Source organism: Mytilus californianus, unplaced genomic scaffold, assembly GCF_021869535.1.
Source record: "Mytilus californianus isolate M0D057914Y unplaced genomic scaffold, xbMytCali1.0.p SCAF_5, whole genome shotgun sequence".
In the NCBI taxonomy this organism is placed as follows: Eukaryota; Metazoa; Mollusca; class Bivalvia; order Mytilida; family Mytilidae; genus Mytilus; species Mytilus californianus.
Window position 1 is genome coordinate 3528357 of NW_026262701.1, and position 24792 is coordinate 3553148.

At 32.9% G+C, this 24792-nt stretch overlaps 1 protein-coding gene across 1 annotated transcript in view; it reads right to left on the reverse strand.

The window, feature by feature from the left end:
- The window catches only part of LOC127700985 (magnesium-dependent phosphatase 1-like), a 42758-nt gene extending 25736 nt beyond the window's left edge, over positions 1-17022 (reverse strand). The window contains exon 1 of the mRNA XM_052204738.1: positions 16699-17022. Within this exon, the coding sequence (XP_052060698.1) occupies positions 16699-16741 (43 nt within the window). The 5' untranslated portion in view covers positions 16742-17022. The remainder of the gene's footprint in view (positions 1-16698) is intronic.
- Positions 17023-24792: the final 7770 nt, after the last annotated feature.

Below are 24792 nucleotides of genomic sequence, written 5' to 3' on the forward strand. Positions count from 1 at the left end.
TAAAGGTTTTTTTTTTACCAAGATGTAAATCTCCCATTTGGATGAGAACAAATTTTACAACACCTATATCTACTGCATGAATTGTTCATGACCTTACATTGTAAAGGTCAACCCAATTATCCTGACTGGTATTTCGTCTGATGTCGATAAAACTGTTAAAGTAATTGTTGAAACATTGTTTACACGTGTTTTATCTTCAATCATGTCTGTAATAATAAGTAATTAGCACGGTTCCATCGGAAGGCAGACATCTTTGTTTCGATATGCAGACCGCTTATGTCAAAGACAATTAATCAATGCTGAGAAACCACAAGACTTTAATACAGTTAGGAAAAGTGTAGAATACATGAGAGATAGAAAAGAATGTCTATATTGAAATTCTTTGAAGTTTTCACAATACTGATCTCCTAGCAAATTGGACAGACAAGGTGATCAACAAAACGATATAATGTAACATATTATTGATGTTGTCATATCACCAATTGTTAACCAATTGTTAACATACATACTGTATTTTTTTTTATCGCAGAATGCAGTAAACAAAATTTTCAGAATGCTTATATTTTTTTGTATCAAATTCCAAACAGTAAGATACGGTACACGTTCCTAAGATAAACAAAGGGAATTATGTATAATCAAAAAACAAAACTGATATTTTCAACTCTTTCATTGAGCAAAAAAAAAAAAAATAATCAGAAAATTGCTAACCATTTATTGCTATTTGAAATGGTAGGCTTGGTTGACATTTCCCCAAGAAACTTCATGTATAAAATGTAAATAATGACTTTTATATTTGCCATAGTTTCAATCAGAAGCTTCACCAAACTTCACTTTGTGCTAATGGTATACGTAGTATTCTATATATACGAGTTTTCTGTTCAAAAGTTTATAACCGTTATCATTAAATATAAATTGCTGGAAAAGACAGCTATATTATCATTTTAAATTACTGCTTTCAGAATGAAGCCTCAGAAAGGGAACGAAAACCTAACATATACACAACAATATGTAATTAAATACCTTCAAGGAAATTTTACCTTTTGTTTTGAATCACACAGACATGTTTTATTTTTATCTATTATATATAAATTCGTATTAAGTTTTAATTTCTATATAGCATATCGAATTATTAGAAAAATACTTATGTTAAAATATCTTTTCTTTAAAAAAACCAGTGATTTTCAAATTAAAGCAGTAAAACTGATTATTGGTGACCAAAACAAAAACAGGAACAACAAAGCTTGATTGATTGATTGTTGGTGTTAAACACCACTTTCAATACTCTTGCCTCTATCATGGCGACCAGTTTGTATTCGTGGAGGAATCTGGAGTCCCCAGAGTGAACCTACGACCCTCGGCAGGAAAACTGGCAAACCTCAACTTATATCGGGGTCAACCGCACCTTGTCGCGAGGGGGTAAATAAATACCTATAAACATCAGGTGTTTAACCTAAGGTCCCATCCAATCATGCTTCGATCAGTGCACTAAGCAGAGCACGATCTATCTTTTAGCTGTTAAGGTAGACAAGCCCTCAATACCAAGTAAATTTTTGTAATCAAATATAAATTTATCAACACCATTACCGAAGCGACAATTCTTAAAAAACATATACAAGATCTAGACAACGGAAAACAGACTAAACAACAGCATTTTATTTCACGCTTTCTACGGGGTTCTGCTTTAATATTTGATCAGTTTAAGCTCTGTCTTTCATTGACAACTGTAAAAACATACGTTAATCGACGCCTTTCTTAATCTGTAAAAAGGTTTTGTTAAATTATCGACAGGATGTTTACAGTTTTCAAGATGTCTGAACGATTAACCAATGAATATCAATATACTATTAGTTAAACAACCTATATGTCATATGTTGAGAATCAAATGAGGAATTTAAATTTTGGTGAAAATAATGTAAATACTTTATTCGATCATTTGCAGTAAATATCTATTAGAAATGAAGCATTGTAGTATTTCATGTGCATATCAAAACGTTACAGGGTGCCCAAGATATGATGTTTAATTAGCTTTCTTATATTGTTTGCTCCACTGACTGTAAGACAAGGTCAGTTAAAGAAAAAAGAGAGCACCATTTTCGATGTCTCAGCAGATTTTTACATGCCACTACTTCATCTTGAACTTCTTAAAATAAAAATGAGGTGATGTGATGTGATTACCAATTAGACAACTATATCCACCACAGATTACCCTTCTGAACCAGACACTTGGTTGGTACCGTGATGATTTCCATCACAGTTTACCCTTCTGAAGACACTTGGTTGGTACCGTAGTTAACCCGTCTGAAGTACCTGACTGTACCAGACACTTGGTTGGTACCGTAGTTTACCCGTCTGAAGTACCTGACTGTACCAGACACTTGGTTGGTACCGTAGTTTACCCGTCAGAAGTACTTGACTGTACCAGACACTTGGTTGGTACCGTAGTTTACCCGTCTGAAGTACCTGACTGTACCAGACACTTGGTTGGTACCGTAGTTTACCCGTCTGAAGTACCTGACTGTACCAGACACTTGGTTGGTACCGTAGTTTACCCGTCTGAAGTACTTGACTGTACCAGACACTTGGTTGGTACCGTAGTTTACCATCTGAAGTACCTGACTGAACCAGACACTTGGTTGGTACCGTAGTTTACCCGTCTGAAGTATCTGACTGTACCAGACACTTGGTTGGTACCGTAGTTTACCCGTCTGAAGTACTTGACTTTACCAGACACTTGGTTGGTACCGTAGTTTACCCGTCTGAAGTATCTGACTGTACCAGACACTTGGTTGGTACCGTAGTTTACCCGTCTGAAGTACTTGACTGTACCAGACACTTGGTTGGTACCGTAGTTTACCCATCTGAAGTACCTGACTGAACCAGACATTTGGTTGGTACCGTAGTTTACCCGTCTGAAGTACCTGACTTTACCAGACACTATGTTGGTACCGTATTTTACCCGTCTGAAGTACTTGACTGTACCAGACACTTGGTTGGTACCGTAGTTTACGCGTCTAAAGTACTTGACTGTACCAGACACTTGGTTGGTACCGTAGTTTATCCGTCTGAAGTACTTGACTGTACCAGACACTTGGTTGGTACCGTGTTGATCAGTCTTTCATTGTTGTGTATTGCTGACTGTTGTTTATCTGTAATGACTATTTTTTATCATTTCGTTGATGTCCAACTTCGATTTTTATGTTCCCCTTGCTATCTTTTCCCCTTTTTTAAAACTGTCGTATGACTTGGTGGACAACAACTATAATGAGTAAGATGCGGTGGCAGTAAACATTTTAACAGTTTAGGCTGAATTTTCTCGATTCATCTTGTGTATGCCCTTATATTAGGAAATTAATTTCTGGTGTTTTGTCTCATTTTTGTCCCTCCTTTAATGAGTTATCACCTAATACATTGTGTTGTCACCTTTTACATTGTGTATTTGCTCGTTAAAATTATATTTTGAATAATATTACAGATAAACAAACAGTTTCTACGTTTCACAGCATTTCTTTTAATATTATATGTACCATTCACACTTTGATAAATAGTTATCAGAGGACATAAGAAGACGTTAAAATCAAATTATTGCCTTGGTTCAACTCCAACAGAATAGTACATTTTATTAGTGTTGGCCATTCATCAAATATTATCCATTTTTATATCATTCAAGGTTGATTGAAATATTGAATTTTTTGACTGGTAACCAATAATGATTTTAGCATGTTCACATGGCAGGGTTCCACCTTAATCGTGTAAAGTCAAAAGTTCAAGAACATCTTCAGCGGACAGGCAATACAGACCACAACAACTCCAGGTGAGAATGCAGAGTTACTTTCATATTACATCAGTACGTTTCTGTCATTTTAGAGTATAATGATGCTTTTAATCTATTAAATAGCAGATACTCAGAAACATTAGTTGATGCTCATGTTTATTCAATATTCACCTCGTTACTTATGTGTTTTATTGCGATATCAGGTCATTTAACTCAAAACCATGAGTATTGGCGCAAAAAGAAAGATTTTCGGTCCCTTTTGATCATCCAGCTCTTCGCGTGTTTCGGTATTTATATATCCTTGGCTTTCAAAGCTTTGGATTCGGGCGTTCTTAATAAAAGTAAATCGAGCAAAAATAATTTCTGTTATATACAACCTAATAAACTCGTAATAATTGTAAGTCTGACAAATTGTAAAGACTTAAATATATTCCCTAAAGCAGATTTCTGATTCCTTGTCCGGATTAGGCTATACTTTAGATCCTTTTGGTTTGACCAGCTCTTCAACGTTTGTATTAGGTTTGGATTTTCAAATATTTCGATCTCAAGCAACACTAAAGAGACATTTATTGTCGAAATGCCCATCTAGTACAGTAAAATAGGTACGGTTGATTTTACATAAATTTAATGTAAAAATAAGAAGATATATGTTGACCTTTTAAGACTGTATGTTGACCTCTAATGCCTAGCTGATAATATTGAGTTTAAAGGTTAATGTCTTGTCAACGCATACCTACACCTTTTTAACATGATATTTGAAAAGTTCTATTATTAATATTACAATTTTTAGTCGCAATATTTTACCATCAATCGTCATTGAAATCACACATTTTCGTTGATTTGTATAAAATTTTTTACCATTGCTCTTTGTTACGTAATGTCAATTCCAAATGAATTTTCAAAATGAATGTATTGAAAAATATAAGTATAAGTATATAAGTATTTCAAATTTCTTTGAATATTTATAATTCTTTCGTTATGTTCCCGTTTCGAGACATACAAACACCACATGTACTTATGAGTGAAAATATGTGGTCGACAGATATGCATATAAATCAAACGCATGAAACAACACAAATATCATCAAAATAAATATTTAATGAAAATATCAAGAATCTGACCTTGACTTACACTAGAAATAGATCAAAGTCTTCCTGATTTAGACTTTCTAATCACGTAACAAAGAAGTCAAATACAAGTCTATTAATTCCGGCGATCTTTAAAATAATGAATATTTAACGGTGGCAGTAATTAAGTTTTTTTTCTGACGAATTTGATAGAGAGTGATTATGGGTGATTATTTTCTCACCTGTTTTCAATGAAGATGTCATGATTCTGTTGTCTGATTCCCTAAGAATTGTTTAAAAAGGAGCTGCTGACAGAATTCTAGGCTTTAATGAGGATTTTGTTCTCAACACTTGTTTGTAGTGATAAAATTATCACGGTAACCCGATTATCATCACATAAACTCTTCTAGAAAGATGTTGTTTTAGGATAAGACATAACTATTGAATAATCAGTCTTTTCACTTACCGCACCTCTCTAGTGTTTAACATAACTATTGACTTACCAGTCTTTTCCACTTAGCGCGTCTCTTTTATCCTTTGAAATTTATATTGACTTACCAGTCTTTTCACTTAACGCATCTCCTAGTGTTTGACATAACTACTTCACTTACCACTTTTTCACTTATCGTACTGACCTTGTCCTTTGACATTACTATTGACTTACCATATAAAAAAGAAGATGTGGTATGATTGCCAATGAGACAACTCTCCACAAGAGACCAAATGACACAGAAATTAACAACTATAGATCACAATACGGCCTTCAACAATGAGGAAAGCCCATATCGCACAGTCAGCTATAAAAGGCCCCAAAATGACAATGTAAAACAATTCAAACGAGAAAACTAACGGCCTAAGTTATGTACAAATAAAAATGAACGAAAAACAAATATGTAACACATAAACAAACGACAACCACTGAATTACAGGCTCCTGACTTGGGACAGGCACATACACTTACCAGTCTTTTTCACTTATCATACTGACCTTGTCCTTTGACATTACTATTGACTTACCAGTCTTTTTCACTTAACGCACCTCCCTGGTGTTTGACATAACTACTTCACTTGCCACTTTATCACTTATCGTACTGACCTTGTCCTTTGACATTTCTTTTGACTTACCAGCGTTTTTCACTAAGCGCACCTTCCTAGTGTTTTACATAACGTACTACTCCACTTACCACTTTATCACTTATCGTACTGACCTTGTCCTTTGACATTACTATTGACTTACCAGTCTTTTTCACTTATCGTACTGACCTTGTCCTTTGACATTACTATTGACTTACCGGTCTTTTTCACTTAACGCACCTCCCTGGTGTTTGACATAACTACTTCACTTACCACTTTATCACTTATCGTACTGACCTTGTCCTTTGACATTTCTATTGACTTACAAGTCTTTTTCACTTATCGTACTGACCATGTCCTTTGACATTACTATTGACTTACCAGTCTTTTTCACTTAACGCACCTTCCTAGTGTTTGATAAAACTACTCCACTTACCACTTTATCACTTATCGTACTGACCTTGTCCTTTGACATTACTATTGACTTATCGGTCTTTTTCACTTATCGTACTGACCTTGTCCTTTGACATTACTATTGACTTATCAGACTTTTTCACTTATCGTACTGAACTTGTCCTTTGACATTACTATTGACTTGACATTACAATTGACTTACAGTCTTCCACTTATCGTACCTCGGTTGTGCTTGACATTAAGTACTATTGACTTAATAGTCTTCCACTTAGCGTACCTCCCTTGTGCTTGACATTACTAGAGACTTACCAGTCTTCCACTTGGCGTATCTCCCTTGTGTTTGGTATTTGTATTGACTAATAAGTCTTTCCAATAAGGGTACTCTTGGTCGTGAAGGGACAAATGGGAAACCTTTGACTTATGAATTAATATTTGCTAACAGTTATACGCCAACATTCCGTTTTACTTTCTGTTCAGGTAATTATTACATCAGCCAATGAAATCTCAGCCTTCAAATTTTGAAGATGTGTATCAATCCGACTAAACCAGAGGTTCCCGAAAGGTCTTTAAAACAGAAAGTAGAATGGAGCGTTTTCAGATCCTTATAAGCAAAGCTTAGACACACAATATCTGTATTTTAATCAGATTGCATTTGTGCAAATCGTTCAGCACAGTTATATCGAGTGTAGATTTGATCTACTCGTATAGCATAGTTATATCAAGTGCAGATTTGACTAATCGTATAGCATAATTATATCGAGTGTAGATCTGATTAAATCGAATAGTATAGTTTAGTGACCATCGTCTGCAAAGGGTATGTAATCGTACATACTTAATGTATGATGACATAATTTCTCTCGGTATGCAATGAATGAAATTTCTGTTGAATGATTTACAATTGAGAACTTTTTCCAGATCTGACAAATCGCGAAGTGTTTGAATGATGATTGTTCAACCTATATCGACTTACAAGGATGCGTTATTGGTGATGTTCCGTTAAGTATACAAATCGAAATACAACATAATGAAATTAACACGTTGTGTAATTCGCTATCTTCTCAGTGCTTTTAACTCTCCGTCAATTGTTTACACAAGGCATCTTTCAAAGAATGCCACGCGTCTGTGAATTTCAAACAGAACTTTCTGTAATATGAAATTACCGTGTAATTTTACATAATCAAAGTTACGAAACAGAAAAATGCCAATACTGCAATTATAAAATTAGCAACTAGGCGCTATGAATTATTGCAGAAACAACTTAAAATCATAAACAACATTTGTTTCTGAGCAATAATCCCATGCAGTAAAAACCTTTGATGTACAAATGTCATGAAAACATTTGAATAAAACAAGGTAATCGAAGCTATTTTAAAGATAACATGTAATCTTTAAGGGAACGTTTACAAATGAATCTCTTTATATAATTAATAATAGTTATACATGCATCAAACTTAAAACTCGTGTACTTCTCAGTTTAAATGTCAGTTTATAAGCCCTTAAATAAGGTCACTATAGGAACCTTTCGACACCAGTTTATTCAAAATTCTTTTGTGATTTAATTTATCATGAAAGCAATTTATAAACATTTCAACTGGAGATTAAGAAAATAACACTAAAAGTTATAAAACTGTATGAATTCAGAATGTGATATTTTTGATAGACATTAACAGCTTAATATTGTAACATATGGCATTTTTACAACAGGATCTGCTTGTTTGTGACGAGACAGAGGACCTCACTTTAAACGAGACGGAGCACTTCACTTTTAACGACACGGAACACCTCACTTCTAACGAGACGGGGTCCCTCGATTCTAATATAACAAGATTATAAATTACTATAAGGTTGTTGTCAATTATAATTTTGTTTTATAAGAATTTAGTTTTTTTTTTATTGATTTAGCTTTTTCTATTATTTTTTAAAATATCAAATTATTTTAGTTATACCTTCATGGTCTTCATCTTTTCATGCTGAACTATATCTTAAACTAATAATCGGTACAAATCAGTCCTCTTAATTGTCAACTTCTTTATGATCTTGTTTTCAAAAGCAAAGATATTTTAATGAAACAGATACGCATTTACGCCACCTGATATTCCCTCTGATCTCGCGGTCTCAGCACAAACATTATGATTACATTTATCGTACTAAGACTCAAAAATCAACCAATCCAAATACTGGATTTGGTGTTTAGAGAACACATTTTATACTCCGAGCACTGAGTAAAGTTGTGTTACCATAGACCCTGGATTTGGTGTTTAGAGCACACATTTTATACTCCGAGCACTGAGTAAAGTTGTGTTACCATAAACCCTGGATTTGGTGTTTAGAGCACACATTTTATACTCCGAGCACTGAGTAAAGTTGTGTAACCGTAGACCCTGGGTTTGGAGAGGTTCAGGCGACTCTGTCTTTTTTACGTGATGTTTGATGACTGTTTTTGTCTTTTCATCGTTTTTCGTTTTTGTCAAGATTTTGCCACTCTCTGTTCGACTAATGAGTTTTGATTCTTCCTGTGGATCGATATATCTTTCGCCTTTTATATGCAGATCGTGACATCACGTCTATATGATCAAAACAACGGAAACCACAAAAAAAAAAACAACAAAAAAACATAATCTATGCATGCAGAAAAAAAATACCACAAAATTTTGTAAGATAGTTAGTAACGTCAATCCTTTCTACCTACCATCAATAACTTGTTGATTACTTTCCAATACAAGAAAAGACAGGCGAGTTTTGAATAAGTTACATAAGTAGCTCATGCATTATTCTGCAATCGTATAGTATGTGGTTACAGCAATTATACTTATGCTTTGAATTAAGAGTTAGTTAACATTGTCATTAATATTGACCAGATTTTATAAAAAAATTACATAACAAGGAGAAAAAAAAACTCTCATGGAATTTCACTGAAAGTTTCCTCTTAAACGAAGCCAATATATTTATTCGTAGACAATCAGACAATATACGTGTACTTTGAAGTTATGCATTTTAGTTTTGATTGTAGCCAGTGTTTGCTTTGTAATGATTTATAAGATTTGTCTTACAGATTGATTTATTATTTTCACTGAATATTACAGAATTGATATATCTTAAACTTTAAGTACACAGAATAACAAATTCATTAAAGTTGTTTAAAATTAAAAAAAAAAAAAAAAAAAAAGGTGGTGTAGTATGATTAACAATGAGACAACTATCCATCCGAGTTTAAATGACGGAGATATAAGCAATTATTATAGGTCACCGAATTGTCTTCAGTTGGTACATGTAACAATACAGTTTACGAAAAACAAAAAGTATGACAAACGTAAACAAACGACAACCACTGAATTACAGACTCCTGACTTGGTGGAGGCGGTGTTAAACGAACGTTTGTGAACGCTTGACCCTCCCCTAACCCCTACAGTCTGAGAAACGCATGACCTTATGTAATGCCATAATCAATGTAAATACTCATAAAACAATTTCTAAAGGTTTTACTACCTTGTTAAATTGATATTCTTTAAGAACAGTTTATTCAAAGGATCAACGAGTTAACTTGGATCGTATCTAAATTTACGAGCTCTATAAACAATATCATTTTACTTAGAATATAGCAAAGTGCTCTCGACCAATTGAAGGATTTGATGCCTCTTAATTGTGAAGAATGAATGTAAAGTAAAAATTAGGATGTGATATCCAGTTTTAAATCAGGATTCTACAGGTACAGTCAAACTTCCTAACCAAATCTTTGTATCGATGAAGAATTTCGAAACGTTTTAATTAATCTATGGAAAGGAGTAAATCTTCAATATTAAAATCAAAGTACTGAAGTACTCAACATCGGATGACCGCAAGTTCTGGTGGATAGTCACAGGCACTTGTCTCAGAAAAAAAATCATTACTCTATACATGAATGTTAGATTAAGGTACATAGATATATTTTTTTTTTCTGAGACAAGTTCCTGTGTGGATGATGAATATATGACATGGAATTCAACCTCACCGTAATATTTATTATATTGTAGTGAGATAATCATAGGACAATCATTTGTTATCTGTATAATCTGGTTTGTTGTTATTTATTTTATTAATATTTGTATAACAGTTAAATATATAGCAGATCATCTTAATAACTCTACCAGCTAATTTTTATCCATTTATACCATCATTCTATTCTACTATTCTAATGATAGTGCAGTGCAAGTGCATGGTGGACACTCTTCTGTAATAATTCGTTTTTCTAATAGGTTTGATTTGAGTAGGCATTCCTATTTCTCACGCTGTTGTTGCAAAACGTCCTCGAGATATTCTTCAGCATGCGTAACACAAATTTTCGGTATTCATGATTTGTTACTGATATATATATTTCTCACGACAAAACATTTTCATATTATTTATTTATGTACTTAAAAACATTTTCATGAGTCTTCATTGAAGAAATGAATTTATACCATGCCATAAAGAATGTTATTTTGCACTCGATAATATCCGCGTATTTATACGAAATACGTTCGGTTATCAGTCAAAAGCGCAAGGGACGTGTGCAGACATTTCTGCGGCAACATAACACCGGTATGACCTCTCAAGGTTACATCCGATGTAAAACAATATAAATCACCAATTCCAACTCACAAAATGTTTCTAGAAGGATGTACTCACACAGTGTATCATAAAAAAAAAAGATCTCAAGAAAATGCAAAAATATGGTCAAGCGAAGCAAAAGTGGAGATCTGTTAACGTACAACTGCCCACTACATTGACAATGTGTTGTTTGTTTTGTGGTGGTGGCTTCTGTGTTCGATATGTTTGATAATTCTTGTTATCCTTTTTATGCAATATTCTAATGAAATACCATGTACTAAGATAAGTATGTACTTTTTTATTTTTTTTTTCGCAAAGAAATCAGATAAAAAATGTTAGTACCGACGTACACAGGACGTTATAGACCTATTATAACTTATGACAGAACTATAAAATTGTAACAGCCGTCATAGATAACTGAAATGTTGCAATAGATACGTCTTGCAATAATTAAGGAAAGCCATGACTGAGAGACAATATTAACTGAGTAATGCACGTGTTATGTCAACTGATTCGCCAGCGGAAACATAAAAAAAATCACTTTTCAACATCTTTAGCTTTATCGATGTCTTTGAGTTTTAGCGGGAATGGTTTCTATCATACGGCGGCTTAAAAATAAAAGAAAATATTTTGAACTATTTAACATGTGAATAGATATACATCGGTATTTCGTGATGGTATCTCACACTAATCATATACATTCCGGGCTGCGTAGATTGAAATTTGTTTTTTTTTATATTATTTTTTGAATTTGAGATACATTGATATTTGATCGCACGTGCTGTTTAGATATTTTGTTTGTCAGCTAAATCCCAGGTGAAAACTCTCAATGGACACAGAGTTACAGTAACCAACAATTAACATCTCTTAAAAATAGATTACGAGATAAAAGAGAAGTCTGTTGTATAAATGTGAAGGTGTGCTAACAAATTAACATAAAATTGAGAATGGAAATGGGGAATATGTCAAAGAGACAACAACCTGACCAAAGAGCAGACAACAGCCGAAGGCCACCAATGGGTCTTCAATGCAACGAGAAAATCCCGCACCCGGAGGTAGTCATCAGCTTGCCCCTAAATAAAATTGTGTGCTAGTTCAGTCAAAAAGGAAGTCACTCTAAACTCCAAAACATATAAATGAACTAAAATTAAAAAACACACAAGACTAACAAAGGCCAGAGGCTCCTGACCTGGGACAGGCGCAAAGAAAAAAGAAACACATCATCTGTATTTAGCAATACGCACAGTAAAACTCAGTTTAAAAGAAGTCCGAGTCCGATGTCAGAATAGGTAACAAAAGAAACTAAGCAAAATGACAATGATACATAAATGAACAAAGGACTACTAGCAGTTACTGACATGCCAGCTCCAAACCTCAATTAAACTGATTGAAAGATTATGACTTGTCTTCATCATATGCAAATCAAGTACAATCCCTCCCGTTAGGAGTTTAGTATCATACCATCATAAAATATATGAGAAGAACATAACCCGTATCATGCCAACAACTGGTTTTAGAATAAATGTGTTTATTTCCGATTCAAAGACCCTATGAGTGAATCAATATTAATACCAAAATATGCAATCCTAAATGACGTGACAACAGTATCGTAACCATATCCTTTCCGAATAAGTCTGTTTAAAGGTTTGGTTAGCTTTTGAGGTGAATGCCGACATTTTTGTGCTTTGTACAGAATATTACCATAAAATATTGGATGTGAAATACCTGAACGTATAAGATGTCTGCATATTGATTTATATTTACGAATGATGTCCTTGTACCGATGATAAAATTTAGTAAATGTTTTGACTAGTTTGTGATATCGAAAACCCTGGTGTAATAATTTTTCAGTAATACAGAGATTTCTTTCACATGAATGTATTAACATTTTGATTTCCAACCATGATAGACTAAAGAGTATCGTTTTAATTATAATTTTATAAAAATGATTTCCAACCATGACAGACTGAAGAGTATCTTTTTAATTAGAATTATATTAAAATGATTTCCAACCATGACAGACTGAAGAGTATCTTTTTAATTAGAATTATATTAAAATGATTTCCAACCATGACAGACTGAAGAGTATCTTTTTAATTAGAATTATATTAAAATGATTTCCAACCATGACAGACTAAAGAGTATCATTTTAATTAGAATTATATTAAAATATTCGTGAGACAATAGTAAATGAGTCGTTGGAAAAAGGAAAAGAAGTTTGTGTTAATATCTATATAAATTGAGCCATTGTCATGAGAGCCTTCGAACATTATAGTTATATAGTAGAGCAAGTATAATAAACTCCTTATTATTTATTAGATAATAGATAGCAAAAAAACAAGAACAAACACTCTACGAGGTTTTGAATTACTTATACCGAAATATTATATGTTAAAACCGACAGGAGCTTTCCATGTAAACTGATTTAGTTTTCAAACAGTGTTATTCTACGTTCGTTTCTGATTAATTTACTTCAACTACGCTTACAGGTCACAACAACAGAAAAAAATCGCATTGCGATTTTTCTGTGGTACTAATAATAAAGTTTTCCTCCCTAGCTTTGTGGATGCCTAATTCAAAATGCGAGCGTTAGATAAACCTTAAACGAAACCCAATCAGAAAGGGAAGGCGAAAATCTGAAAAAAAAATCGTAATTAATTAGAGTGCCACCCCTATTGTTAAATAAGTGTCCAAGTCCTACTGATAGATAAGAGCGCAAACCCTTCTGTTAAATAAGAATATCACCACTACTGTTAAATAAGAGTAGCACCCCTTCTGTTAAATAAGAGCAGCACCCCTTCTGTTAAATAAGAGTAGCACCCCTTCTGTTAAATAAGAGTAGCACACCTTCTGTTAAATAAGAGTAGCACCCCTTCTGTTAAATAAGAGTAGCACCCCTTCTGTTAATAAGAGTAGCACTCTTTTTGTTTAAAGTTCCAGGGACATTTAAGAATGGGTCTGTGGAGATGACAAGGTTGCTGAACTCGATAGTTTTTAACTGCAAATATTATTGATATTACCCCGTCCCGGAAACACTTGGGACTTATCAGACTCCTTTAAACATATGATTATTACCCGGAATCACTTGGGAATCATCAGACTCCATTAAACATATGATACATGTTTGTCTATCATGAAGATACTTAATGTGTTTTTGTCATCAGTCATGTGTATGTCGTGATAGTTACAGATTCTTTGGCAGATTAACACTACAAACCAGTAAAAGTCTGAAATGGCCTATATCTGTACTCGACTGTACTGATTTTTACTCGACCAGTCTGAATTGGTCTGAAATTTACTTAATAATACTCGACTGTAGTCTGAACCATACTTAACAGTCTGAACTTGTACTCGACCAGTACTTAACCATTTTATACGTGTCTGAACCATGCTCGACCTAGTCTGAACCATGCTCGACCTAGTCTGAACCATACTCGACCTAGTCTGAACCATACTCGACCTAGTCTGAACCATACTCGACCAAGTCTTAACCAACCTAGACCTATTTTTTGTATCTATCTATTGTATTTCATCAATTTAGGAACTGTTTTTAACAACAGCTATTTCCCCTGGCTCGAAATTTGAACAGCAATTTGTAATTAAAAATGTATTCAATATAGCATTGAAACCAAAATTTCACAATATACATAATATAACTTCATCACCATATTCATCAACACTTATATACATACATATATATCACCTTTAAAATAAAAATAAAACAAGCTGATCAAATAATCTCAAAACTGAATTGTGACTAATATTTTCAATGTTATTCAAAATTTTTTGAATGTTTCAGATATATTTTATGGTTACTGGACAATTTTCACCATTAACTTAAGCCTCGTATAGATTTATGGTGTCAGTTGAGTTTAGTTAGTAATGCAGTGAACATTTTTTTTATTAAAATATATATAAAATAGCATATAAAGCAACTTAATAAATTTAAAAAATGACACCTTTGTTTTGTTAAACCAAGAATTTAATATAATCATGATAATAGAACGTCCATAGTAATCCTGTGATAAACTTTTAAAAAAGGAAATGTGTTCCAAAGTAACAGTAAAAATTTATTTCAATTAAATTTAAAATAATTTTTGTCAAAATTAAAGACATGGCATACAAGAAGCACTTTAATAAGGTTTAATTACCTCAGTACATGTGTGTTTTACAGGTAAAAAGAAAGCCCTATTTTTCTTAAACTCGTGTATTACTTATCTAGTGAATTCAAAAGGCCTTGCGATTTAAGTTTCACAGGATGTTGCAATTTTGAATGAATGTTATTTAGAATTTAATGCTCTCTGACCAGGTGTGATCTTTTTCATGAGTTTGCCCCAAGCAGGAGGTATTACTTTATACTTCACCACTAATCAGAAGAACAATTTTATTAATTTCTTTATTTTTTATCCCTTTTTGATATATATTGTATATAATATATCCAAAATTATAATAATAGATATATTTCTAAAATAAGGTTAAACAATTTCAGTGATTTTGTTGGCTGTTGTTACCTCATTACTATTGTACATTTTTTGTGTGTAACCATGAAACCTATGTAGTTTTTATTTAGGAATTTAGGAAAATTAATTTAAAAAAAAAACACATGCCAAACAAGAAGCACCTAATATATTTCAAGATCTTTCTCATATATATATTCAAACAATTGTCAACAAATTATTTGTGACTTTTTGTCCTATCAAATTTGTGACTTTATGTCTTGTGACTTTTTGTCCTGTGACTTTCTGTCTGTTTACCAGGTTTAATTACCCTCAGTATAGGTGTGGTTTTTAGGTAAAAGAATTTTTTTTTTTAACAAAACTCTAAAACTTTAAAATTAATATAATTAAATTATTATATAAGATAATTTGATTTAACTATCTCTATTCGATAAATCTGAGAATCATGTAAGAATGTAAAAACCTGTTTTTATAATATATATCTTTATTTTATTGTGGCTGTTGTCATGTCAGTTAAAAAGAAATTTATTTTAACATTTAAATTTAGAAAAAGTAGAGGTTATTTGGTCCAGTATGGTTCAGACTGGTCGAGTATTGTTCAGACCTTTGGTCGAGTATGGTTTAGACTGAAAAAAATAGGTCGAGTACAGGTCGAGAATGGGTTAAGACTGTTTCAGACTGGTCGAGTAATAGTTCAGACTATTTTAATGGCAAAGATAAGGGTCAAGTACAAATCAGTACAGTCGAGTATGGTTAAGACTGGGGTCGAGTAATGTCGAGTAAAATTCAGACCAATTCAGACTGGTCGAGTAAAAATCAGTACAGTCGAGTACAGATATAGGCCATTTCAGACTTTTACTGGTTTGTAGTGTAATGTTTGATGAGGTAACAGTCAATAGTCTATCATCACAGGGCGTAACGTCTTATAATACTAATGAGAACGAATACCTTCTTTTTGTAAAACCAGGTGTGAATATCAGAACCAACTCTGGTAGAATTCATATCATCTGATATATATAAAATGTCTTAATATTTCTAGAATAAAACCTCTCAAACTCTCGTTTTTTTTTTAATTAATGATAAAAAATGTAAAATAGAATTTAAGTTCGTGTTCATTATTTTCGGTGCCAGGAAACATTCCTCGTGTCGTATCTTTATTTTTCAGTTTCTTTTACTTTCTGTTACTTAAAAATAGCTACATGTATCAGTATCTTTCGTAATTACATAAAACAATGATATCATAATTGAAAAGAAGTGTCCAGGAATTAAATCACATGCTCCCCTTAATAATGAAATAAATCATGTAAAACTGCTATTGGATTGTTATATATTTAAATTTGATAACTTACCCAAGTCGAAAACTATAAGTTTTGGTTTCGGCTTACTCTCCATTTTAAATTGAAAAAAAATGTGTCCCAATTTAAGAATAAATGAATAATTCTTTCTATTTTTTTGTCACACGCACATCCCTGGATATTGATGGATTGACAGCTCGCCAATTCAATTTGTAAGATTGGCAATACTATACACAATCAACTATACACAGAGGGCAGATGCTTGTTAAGCGCTCAATCTTCCACATTTAAGTCTTATTAACCAAAGTGTTTAACTGTCGAAAATGGATATTGAGTGGTAGTCGATCTGGTATATGTAGAAAATTTGGCGCGAAAACGTTTGTTACGTTGCAGTCGATATTATTATCACGTGGTGAAAAATAACGCTGGTTCGTTGATTAAATGTGCATATATTTTGATCACCCCGAAGACATTGATTTGATAATTTCTGTTTCGCCGTTAAAAACCTGTGGTTCATATTACTAAATAAATCTTAAACGTAGGCTAAGAATAAATTCTACTTATCAACACTAATTGAACTGTGGAGATAAGATGAACGGATTTAACTGTCTGATGTTTACAGGAAACTGACAGAAAAGCAAACAACCACAGACAAGGTATCAATACAAGAAATACATAAATTGGACACGAAATACATAATAGATATATCCCGTCAAATAAGAATAAAAATTTTAAAAAGGCATTAATCTAGTATTTTTTGAAAGGGGTGTGTAATTCCAGAACACGTAATTGATACTGCCGAGCGGAGCGAGTCATGCAATTTTTGTACGATTTTATACTAAAAAATCACATAAATCGTGAGAAACATGAGATATTAATTTTTTTTCAAGTTCACGTTTATGGCGCATATCGACCTGTACTGTCAAACGAAATTTTATATTTGAAAACGTTTATCGTTCAAATATCGCTTTTTTTTAATTGTAAGTTACATATTGCCTATAATCACAATGCATATATAAATACCTCCTTACACAGATGGCTTTTGACAATATAACCAATTAAAGATGATGTGTTTGGAAATGCGTTTATTATTTTCATCATTGTTATAATTACTATTGAAAGTCTTATATTGGCAATTTAAATTGATTCTTTTTTTCATAGCTTTTTACCTATTTGTTGTGAAATACATCAGTTATTGAAATATATTGTTTGGAAAACGTAATTTACTATTTATTAAGAGGAGATCCTACTTTGTTTGGCGTGATGTACTCTTAAAACTACATTAACTCTTGCAAATGGAAGTTATTTGGCTGCTTGAAATGGATACAATTGCTACCAACTCAAAATTGATTGGCAAAAACATTTTTTTAGAATATATTAGACTCTCTGGACGGACGCACCCTGTTAAGCTTCTCTTGCTATGGGTGTCGGTTTGCTAGTGGAATATACCAATACAAAGCCACATCTGTATTGCTGTGCGACTAGAGAGGCACGGTCATTTGTGCATTTTGACTCAAAGATACATCATTGTAAATGAAAGAAAAGTGGTAGGTACGCCGTAATTCATTATTATAACAAGTCAAACTACACTTTCATTCGGAAGAACCTGTGCCACAAAATCAGGAATTCGACAGCCAATCCCCAATTGTTCCCATAAAGATTGATTGAAGTGATGTCCCAAACAAAAAGATAGTTAGCATATACGAACAAGAATAATTTAGGTATACCTTGAAGTCATTTACGTCTAAAACGTTTTATTCACATGTGCAATTATGTTTGTTCCATAAAGTAAGAGAAAATCCAGATTTCTCACAAATAGTATGAAAAAAATTAAATAAACTCATCATAGATACCAGGATTGAAATTCTGTACGCCAGACACGCGTTTCGTCTACAAAGGACTCATCAGTGACGCTCGAATAAAAAATTAAAAAGGCCAAATAAAGTTCTAAGTTTAAGAGCATTGAGTACCAAAAATTCCTAAAAGTTTAGCCAAATACAGCCAAGGCAATCTATTCCTGAGGTAGAAAAACCTCAGTATTCCGAAAATTTAAATTTTGTAAATAGTCAATTTATAATTGTGACCATATCAATGATAATTCAGGTATACACCAGAAGTGTTGACTACTGGGCTGGTGATACCCACCAGCAGTGGCATAGACACAGTGGTTGTACATAAACTCATCATAAATACCAGGATTGAAATTTTGTACGTCAGATAATTAATAAGTAAATACCCCGGTTTTACTATCATAAATATACAACAAAAAACATGCAGATAATAGCAAACTATATGAGGTAAACGGGAAATCCAAAGGACTATATACGAGTTGGACAAGTCCAAAGCAAGGAGACAGATATACCAGCACAGGTAAACAAAGGCGAATATGGATTTTGTTACCAATTCACTCGACAACCAAGATCAATTATTTTAAAAGCTAAAAGACAGAAAGTAAGGAAACTCAAATAAAATTGAGAATGGAAACGGGGAATGCGTCAAAGAGACAACAACCCGATCAAGAGCAGAAAACAGTCAAAAGCCACCAATGGGTCTTCAACACAGCCAGCGAGAAAATCCCGCACCCGAATACGGGTTTCAGCTAGCTCCTAAACAATAATGTATACTAGTTCAGCGAAAATGGACGTCACACTAAATTTTAATGAATTCTTTCAACATTTACTGGCATCAAAACCAAAAGGTCCTAAATGGAATCGCCAATGTCTTTGTTCGGCATACTCTAATAGTAATTAGGCTTCAAGTGAAGGAACTATAGGTATATACTGTCTTTGTTAGGCATACTCGCATAGTAGTTAAACATTGATGGAAGATTCTATAGATTACTGTTAGTGCTACGGTACTGATATAACATTTTTACATAGCCTTGTACAAAGTCAATCAGCCAACCTGCAAAGGGTTATGAAACACTGTCAGTTCAAATTTATAAATACATGTTCAAATTAAATATGTAATTATTACCCAAAGAACAGTTCAACAAGATTATTCATGTTCCATGATGTGAAAGCAACTGAGCTCGGATTTTGAAATCATTGGAAATATAGTTTGAAGTAGATTACAGACAGAAGTCAGCAGTTAAATGAGTATTTCGTCATCGAAAAGAATGAAAAGATCTATATCAGTACGTTAAAAGTAAAGTCCGAAAAAGCTTTGTTTCTTTCGAACAAATAAAGAGATCACAAGTAAAAAATATGTTTCGTCCTCGACGGTACATTGTCATTACACAGTTCGCATAAACATCTTTTTGATGTGATACCATGATAGTGAACGTTCAAATTATAATTCCATGTAATAAGTTCCACATGCATTCTAACTATTTTATTTTTTATCTCCATTGGCTTGACATATTAGTGGTTATGTACTGTTGTGTTTCTCTCAAGTATATTTAAAATGTCTGCAATTTTGCCAGGTTTATAACGTTTTATTTCGATTTTTCGTAATGTTTCTGATTGAGCAAATGTTCTGATGCAAAGCAACAAACTGTACGCTTAGTTCATTTGTGTAATTATTGTTGAACAAGCCTAACATTCAAAGTTTTCCTTCAATGATTTAAGTCCATTATAACATGTTTAACGATTATTTACCGAGAACGTTGAATCCTATTTAAATACAAATAAGTTTGAATTCGACTTGCGTGCAGTAGTAAGATATCAAGGTAGGGGACTATATTTCATTGTCATTGTTAGACTTACTGACATAGTCATTGTTAGACGTACTGAGTTATTGTTAGACGTACTGGCATAGTCATTGGACTTCAAGGAAAATAAGATCAATCGAACAGCCTTCACTTCATTAAAATACTTTGATATAAAGAGCTATCTTAGAGCAATCTATTGAAGATAACAATTATTGGAGTTACGTGTAATATGATTACAATATTTTATGAAGTGTTATTTTGAAATGAAACAGCCAATACCTTTCATTTCTAATTAACATGCAATTTACAAACTTATACACCTCAACGAATGTTAAGTTACATTAATATTTTGTAACGTATCAAAAATCAGTGATATTTTGAAAATTGTTTGCAATTTAAATTCATGCTTATACATCAAAGACTCGAATTTATGATCAGATATCCAGCTACAAACCATAAACAGTTGCTATGCTAAAAATGAAGAAGTATGAGATGTTTTGGAGAAGTAAATGCGAAAAAATCGGCCATGAATTAATTATTTCTTTTACTATATGTATCGTTTTGATTGATTGGCTGATTATTGTTTGTTTAAAGTCCTTTGGCAATTAATGAATTATTTTGAACACAAAAGTGTATTTCATAGATATTATATTTCAAAATAAGTAGATAAATAAATGATAATCTGGTGTTTTTAGAATAACATTTGTTTCATTATTCCATTTTAATGTAATCAGAATTTGATTGCTGATAACCAACTGCTTGAGGTGTTACAAGTTTGAAGCCGTCTAGATAACTTTTTAACAACACTCGATGATTAAGGCGATAGTTGTTTACCGATATTCAAAACACTGAATATTGGAAATCTATTTTCCGAATAATGTCTTTTAAAAAAAATAATATTAAAGAAAATTGTAAACATTGGCATCAATGAAAGAACTATAAATCAATTAAGATAATAGAAAAACAAATGATATGTGTTTTGTTTGATTTACATTGAATTTACCCCCTAAAATGACCGTATCAATGACATTTCATGTCAGCACAAAAGCACTGTTACTTTGCTGGTGATACTCTCGAGGAAGAACTACCAACTGGTATCGAATGGTTCAAAAATTGTCAACATAAGACTATTCAGTTGCACTCGAAATAAATTAGTTGTATAGACAAATGAATTACGAAGTTGAAGAGCATTGAAAAGCAAACATTACAGACAATGTACCAACTCTAACTAGGGTCTCCAATGCTTGGGTTAGAAAAACCTTAGTGGTTTAAAGTTTCAAATGATTTCAACGTTTTTGACACTACATTTAAAGAAAAAGAACGTATTAATGATATACCAGGTCAGCACACTTACCACTGGGCTGGTAATCCCATTGGGAAGAAACGTTCAACAGCAGTGACGTCGACACAGAGGTAATAAAAACTCATCAGAGATAAGACTCTTATAATTAAATACAATCGACTCGTGAACAAAAGACTCACCAGTGGCACATGAATATAAAACAAAACTGCAATGAAAGTCAATAACAAATCAAAAATCTAAAAACATATAGAAAATCCCACTAAGGCCTTTAATAAAACAAACAAACAAAGCATTGCAGACTATACAAAATCACCTACAATTCAAACACAGTGAGATTTGCATGTATCATCATTATAATTAAATATGAAATCCGAGGGCATATGTAATGAACTCCTCATGGATTCCAGGATTAAAGTTCTGTACACCAGACGCGCGTTTCGTCTACAAAAGACTTACCAGTGACGATCGAATCAAAAAAGGTAAAAATGACAAATATGAACAAAGTTGAAGAGTATTGAGACCCTTGAATGCCGAAAGGTTTTGACAATTACAACTAAGATGATCTATTCCTGGGGTAAAAAAATCCTTTCTATTTGGAAAACCTCAAAATGACCATATCACTGATATTTCATGCCAACACAGAAGAGCTGACTACTGGGCTGTTGATACAAGATCGGTTAAAAGGGATAAGTATAAACAAACACACTGTTGTCTTAAAGCATGCCAGTACCGAACACTGGGTATTGCACAAATGACTCCTTCAGGGATTGGCGATACGCTAGCAGCTATACAGATCCAGTGGAAGTGCTATAAATGTCAGTGCGCAAGGTACATGTTTTGTCATATCAGGTAAAAATAATTTATCCTTATTTAATGGTTATATAGCGTCATCAGCAACATTATTCCTAGTATATCCTTTTAAGGACTGCCGTATGCACGTACTGAAGCAATAAATGTTACTTTTACGGGACTAGTGAAAAGTAAAATATCAAAAATACCGAACTCCAAGGAAAATTCAAAACGGAAAGTCCCTTATCAAATGCCAAAATCAAAAGCTCAAACACTTCAAACGAATGGAAAACAACTGTCATATTCCTGACTTGGTACAGGCATTGAAGACCTGTTGGTGACCTTCTACTGTTGTCTGTTCTATGGTCGGGTTGTTGTCTCTTTGACACATTCTCCATTTCCATTCTCAATTTTATTTCCTTATAATTTCGTTATTGATATAAGTGTTCCGATTGAAGTCAAACAGAGGAAGTGACAATTATGTTGTGAATACTAAACATAATGAACAGTAATGTAAATTTTAGATAAAGAACATTATCCATTAAAAATCATAAAACGCACAAGGTTTTACTGTTTCTTTACATCGTAATACAATTAAAATTCATATTTCTGAAAAAAATCCATTAAGGAAGATAACTATGTCTCCGGAGTAAAGTAAATGCTGCATTTTGATAAGATTATTACATGTATGTAGGTCTGGGGTTTATACCTCTTTCCAAATAATAAACATCAGTTTTATCAGTAATCAAAACATATTTTCACCCACTCTAGGGGCGATGTCAATCAGATGCGGACACTTAAAAACAAAAGATATATCAAAGTGCTAACAATTAAAGCGACAGTAGGTTACCAATGTTCAAGTCTCGTAAAACGATTAGGAAGAGACCAATCAATGTGACGAAAAGAATCAGAGGGAATCACATGAACATCAAAAGGGGCGAAACCAGGTGTGTCGACAGTGTAAGCGACACCTGCTATGCATACATCACCTGCTATGCATATCCAGACTCAGTAAACATGTTACAATCTCCTCGGATAATAGTATAAAACATGTGACTCCTATACACTAAACACATGTATTCTCCATTCTTAATAAATTGAAAGAACTCGTCTTAGTTTATTTCGTATTACAAAAATGGTCATTGCAGATACAAATATCCTTCTTCTAAAAGAAAGGGACACATCATACTCTGGTTCAAACAACAAGTTCATCGAAACTTATAATATCAAGATGCTTGATATTTTGAACAACATATTTGTTATGTTTGGAGGACGAATTTTTTCAACATACAATTGGAATTCCTCGAACTTGCAATGAGTAATACGACCTATCCCCGTATGTTTACTTGCAATGAGTAATACGACCTATCCCCGTATGTTTACTTGCAATGAGTAATACGACCTATCCCCGTATGTTCACTTGCAATGAGTAATACGACCTATCCCCGTATGTTTACTTGCAATGAGTAATACGACCTATCCCCGTATGTTCACTTGCAATGAGTAATACGACCTTTCCCCGTATGTTTACTTGCAATGAGTAATACGACCTATCCCCGTAAGTTTGCTTGCAATGAGTAATACGACCTATCCCCGTATGTTTGCTTGCAATGAGTAATACGACGGGTTTGAGAACTGATTACCCTTTTGCTCAATCTATTATTGAATCAGTTTTTTGCTATGATTGTTTATTATTTCGTCCATTTTTTCCGTCAAGGCTCTTTAAGGTTCACTGAAACATCGAACTCTTTCTATCTTAAATACTTTTGCAAATGCAAATCAAAACATTAAAGAAAGGTGTATCAGTTCATGCACAATTCTTTTTATATGTATAGGGGTTATAACATCATCTTTGAGGACATATGCACTTTCAGATTGATGGCACCAGAAACTTTTATTTGTCCTAGTAAACCAAATAGCTAATACAATTTGTTTGTTGTTTATTTTATAATAATGAACTTTATTTGTTTTTTCTCAATCGATTTATGAATTTCAAACAGCGGTATACTACTGTTGCCTTTATTTAAGGTTCTTATCTAAAATTATGAGCCATTATTAGAATATAGTAGAATGAAGTTATCAAGCATTAACATTTATTTTATTATTAGATTGACACGATAAAACTAAAGAAAGACATTTTAGGTTAAATATAATTAAGTTATCTACTTGCGCTAATGTATGTTCAAAGACAATCTAACCCTATAATATTTAATGGGTGTAAATCTCCTGCGGATATCCTATAACCTTGCACTAATTTCATGTACTACAATTTAGCAAGCTCCTTTTACATCACATTTGTGATAAAAGATATTAAAGACTATGTTTTTTATCAATCTGATATAATTCAAACATATGATATATCGATTAATGGCCAACACATTAATGAAAGTTACTAAACGAACAA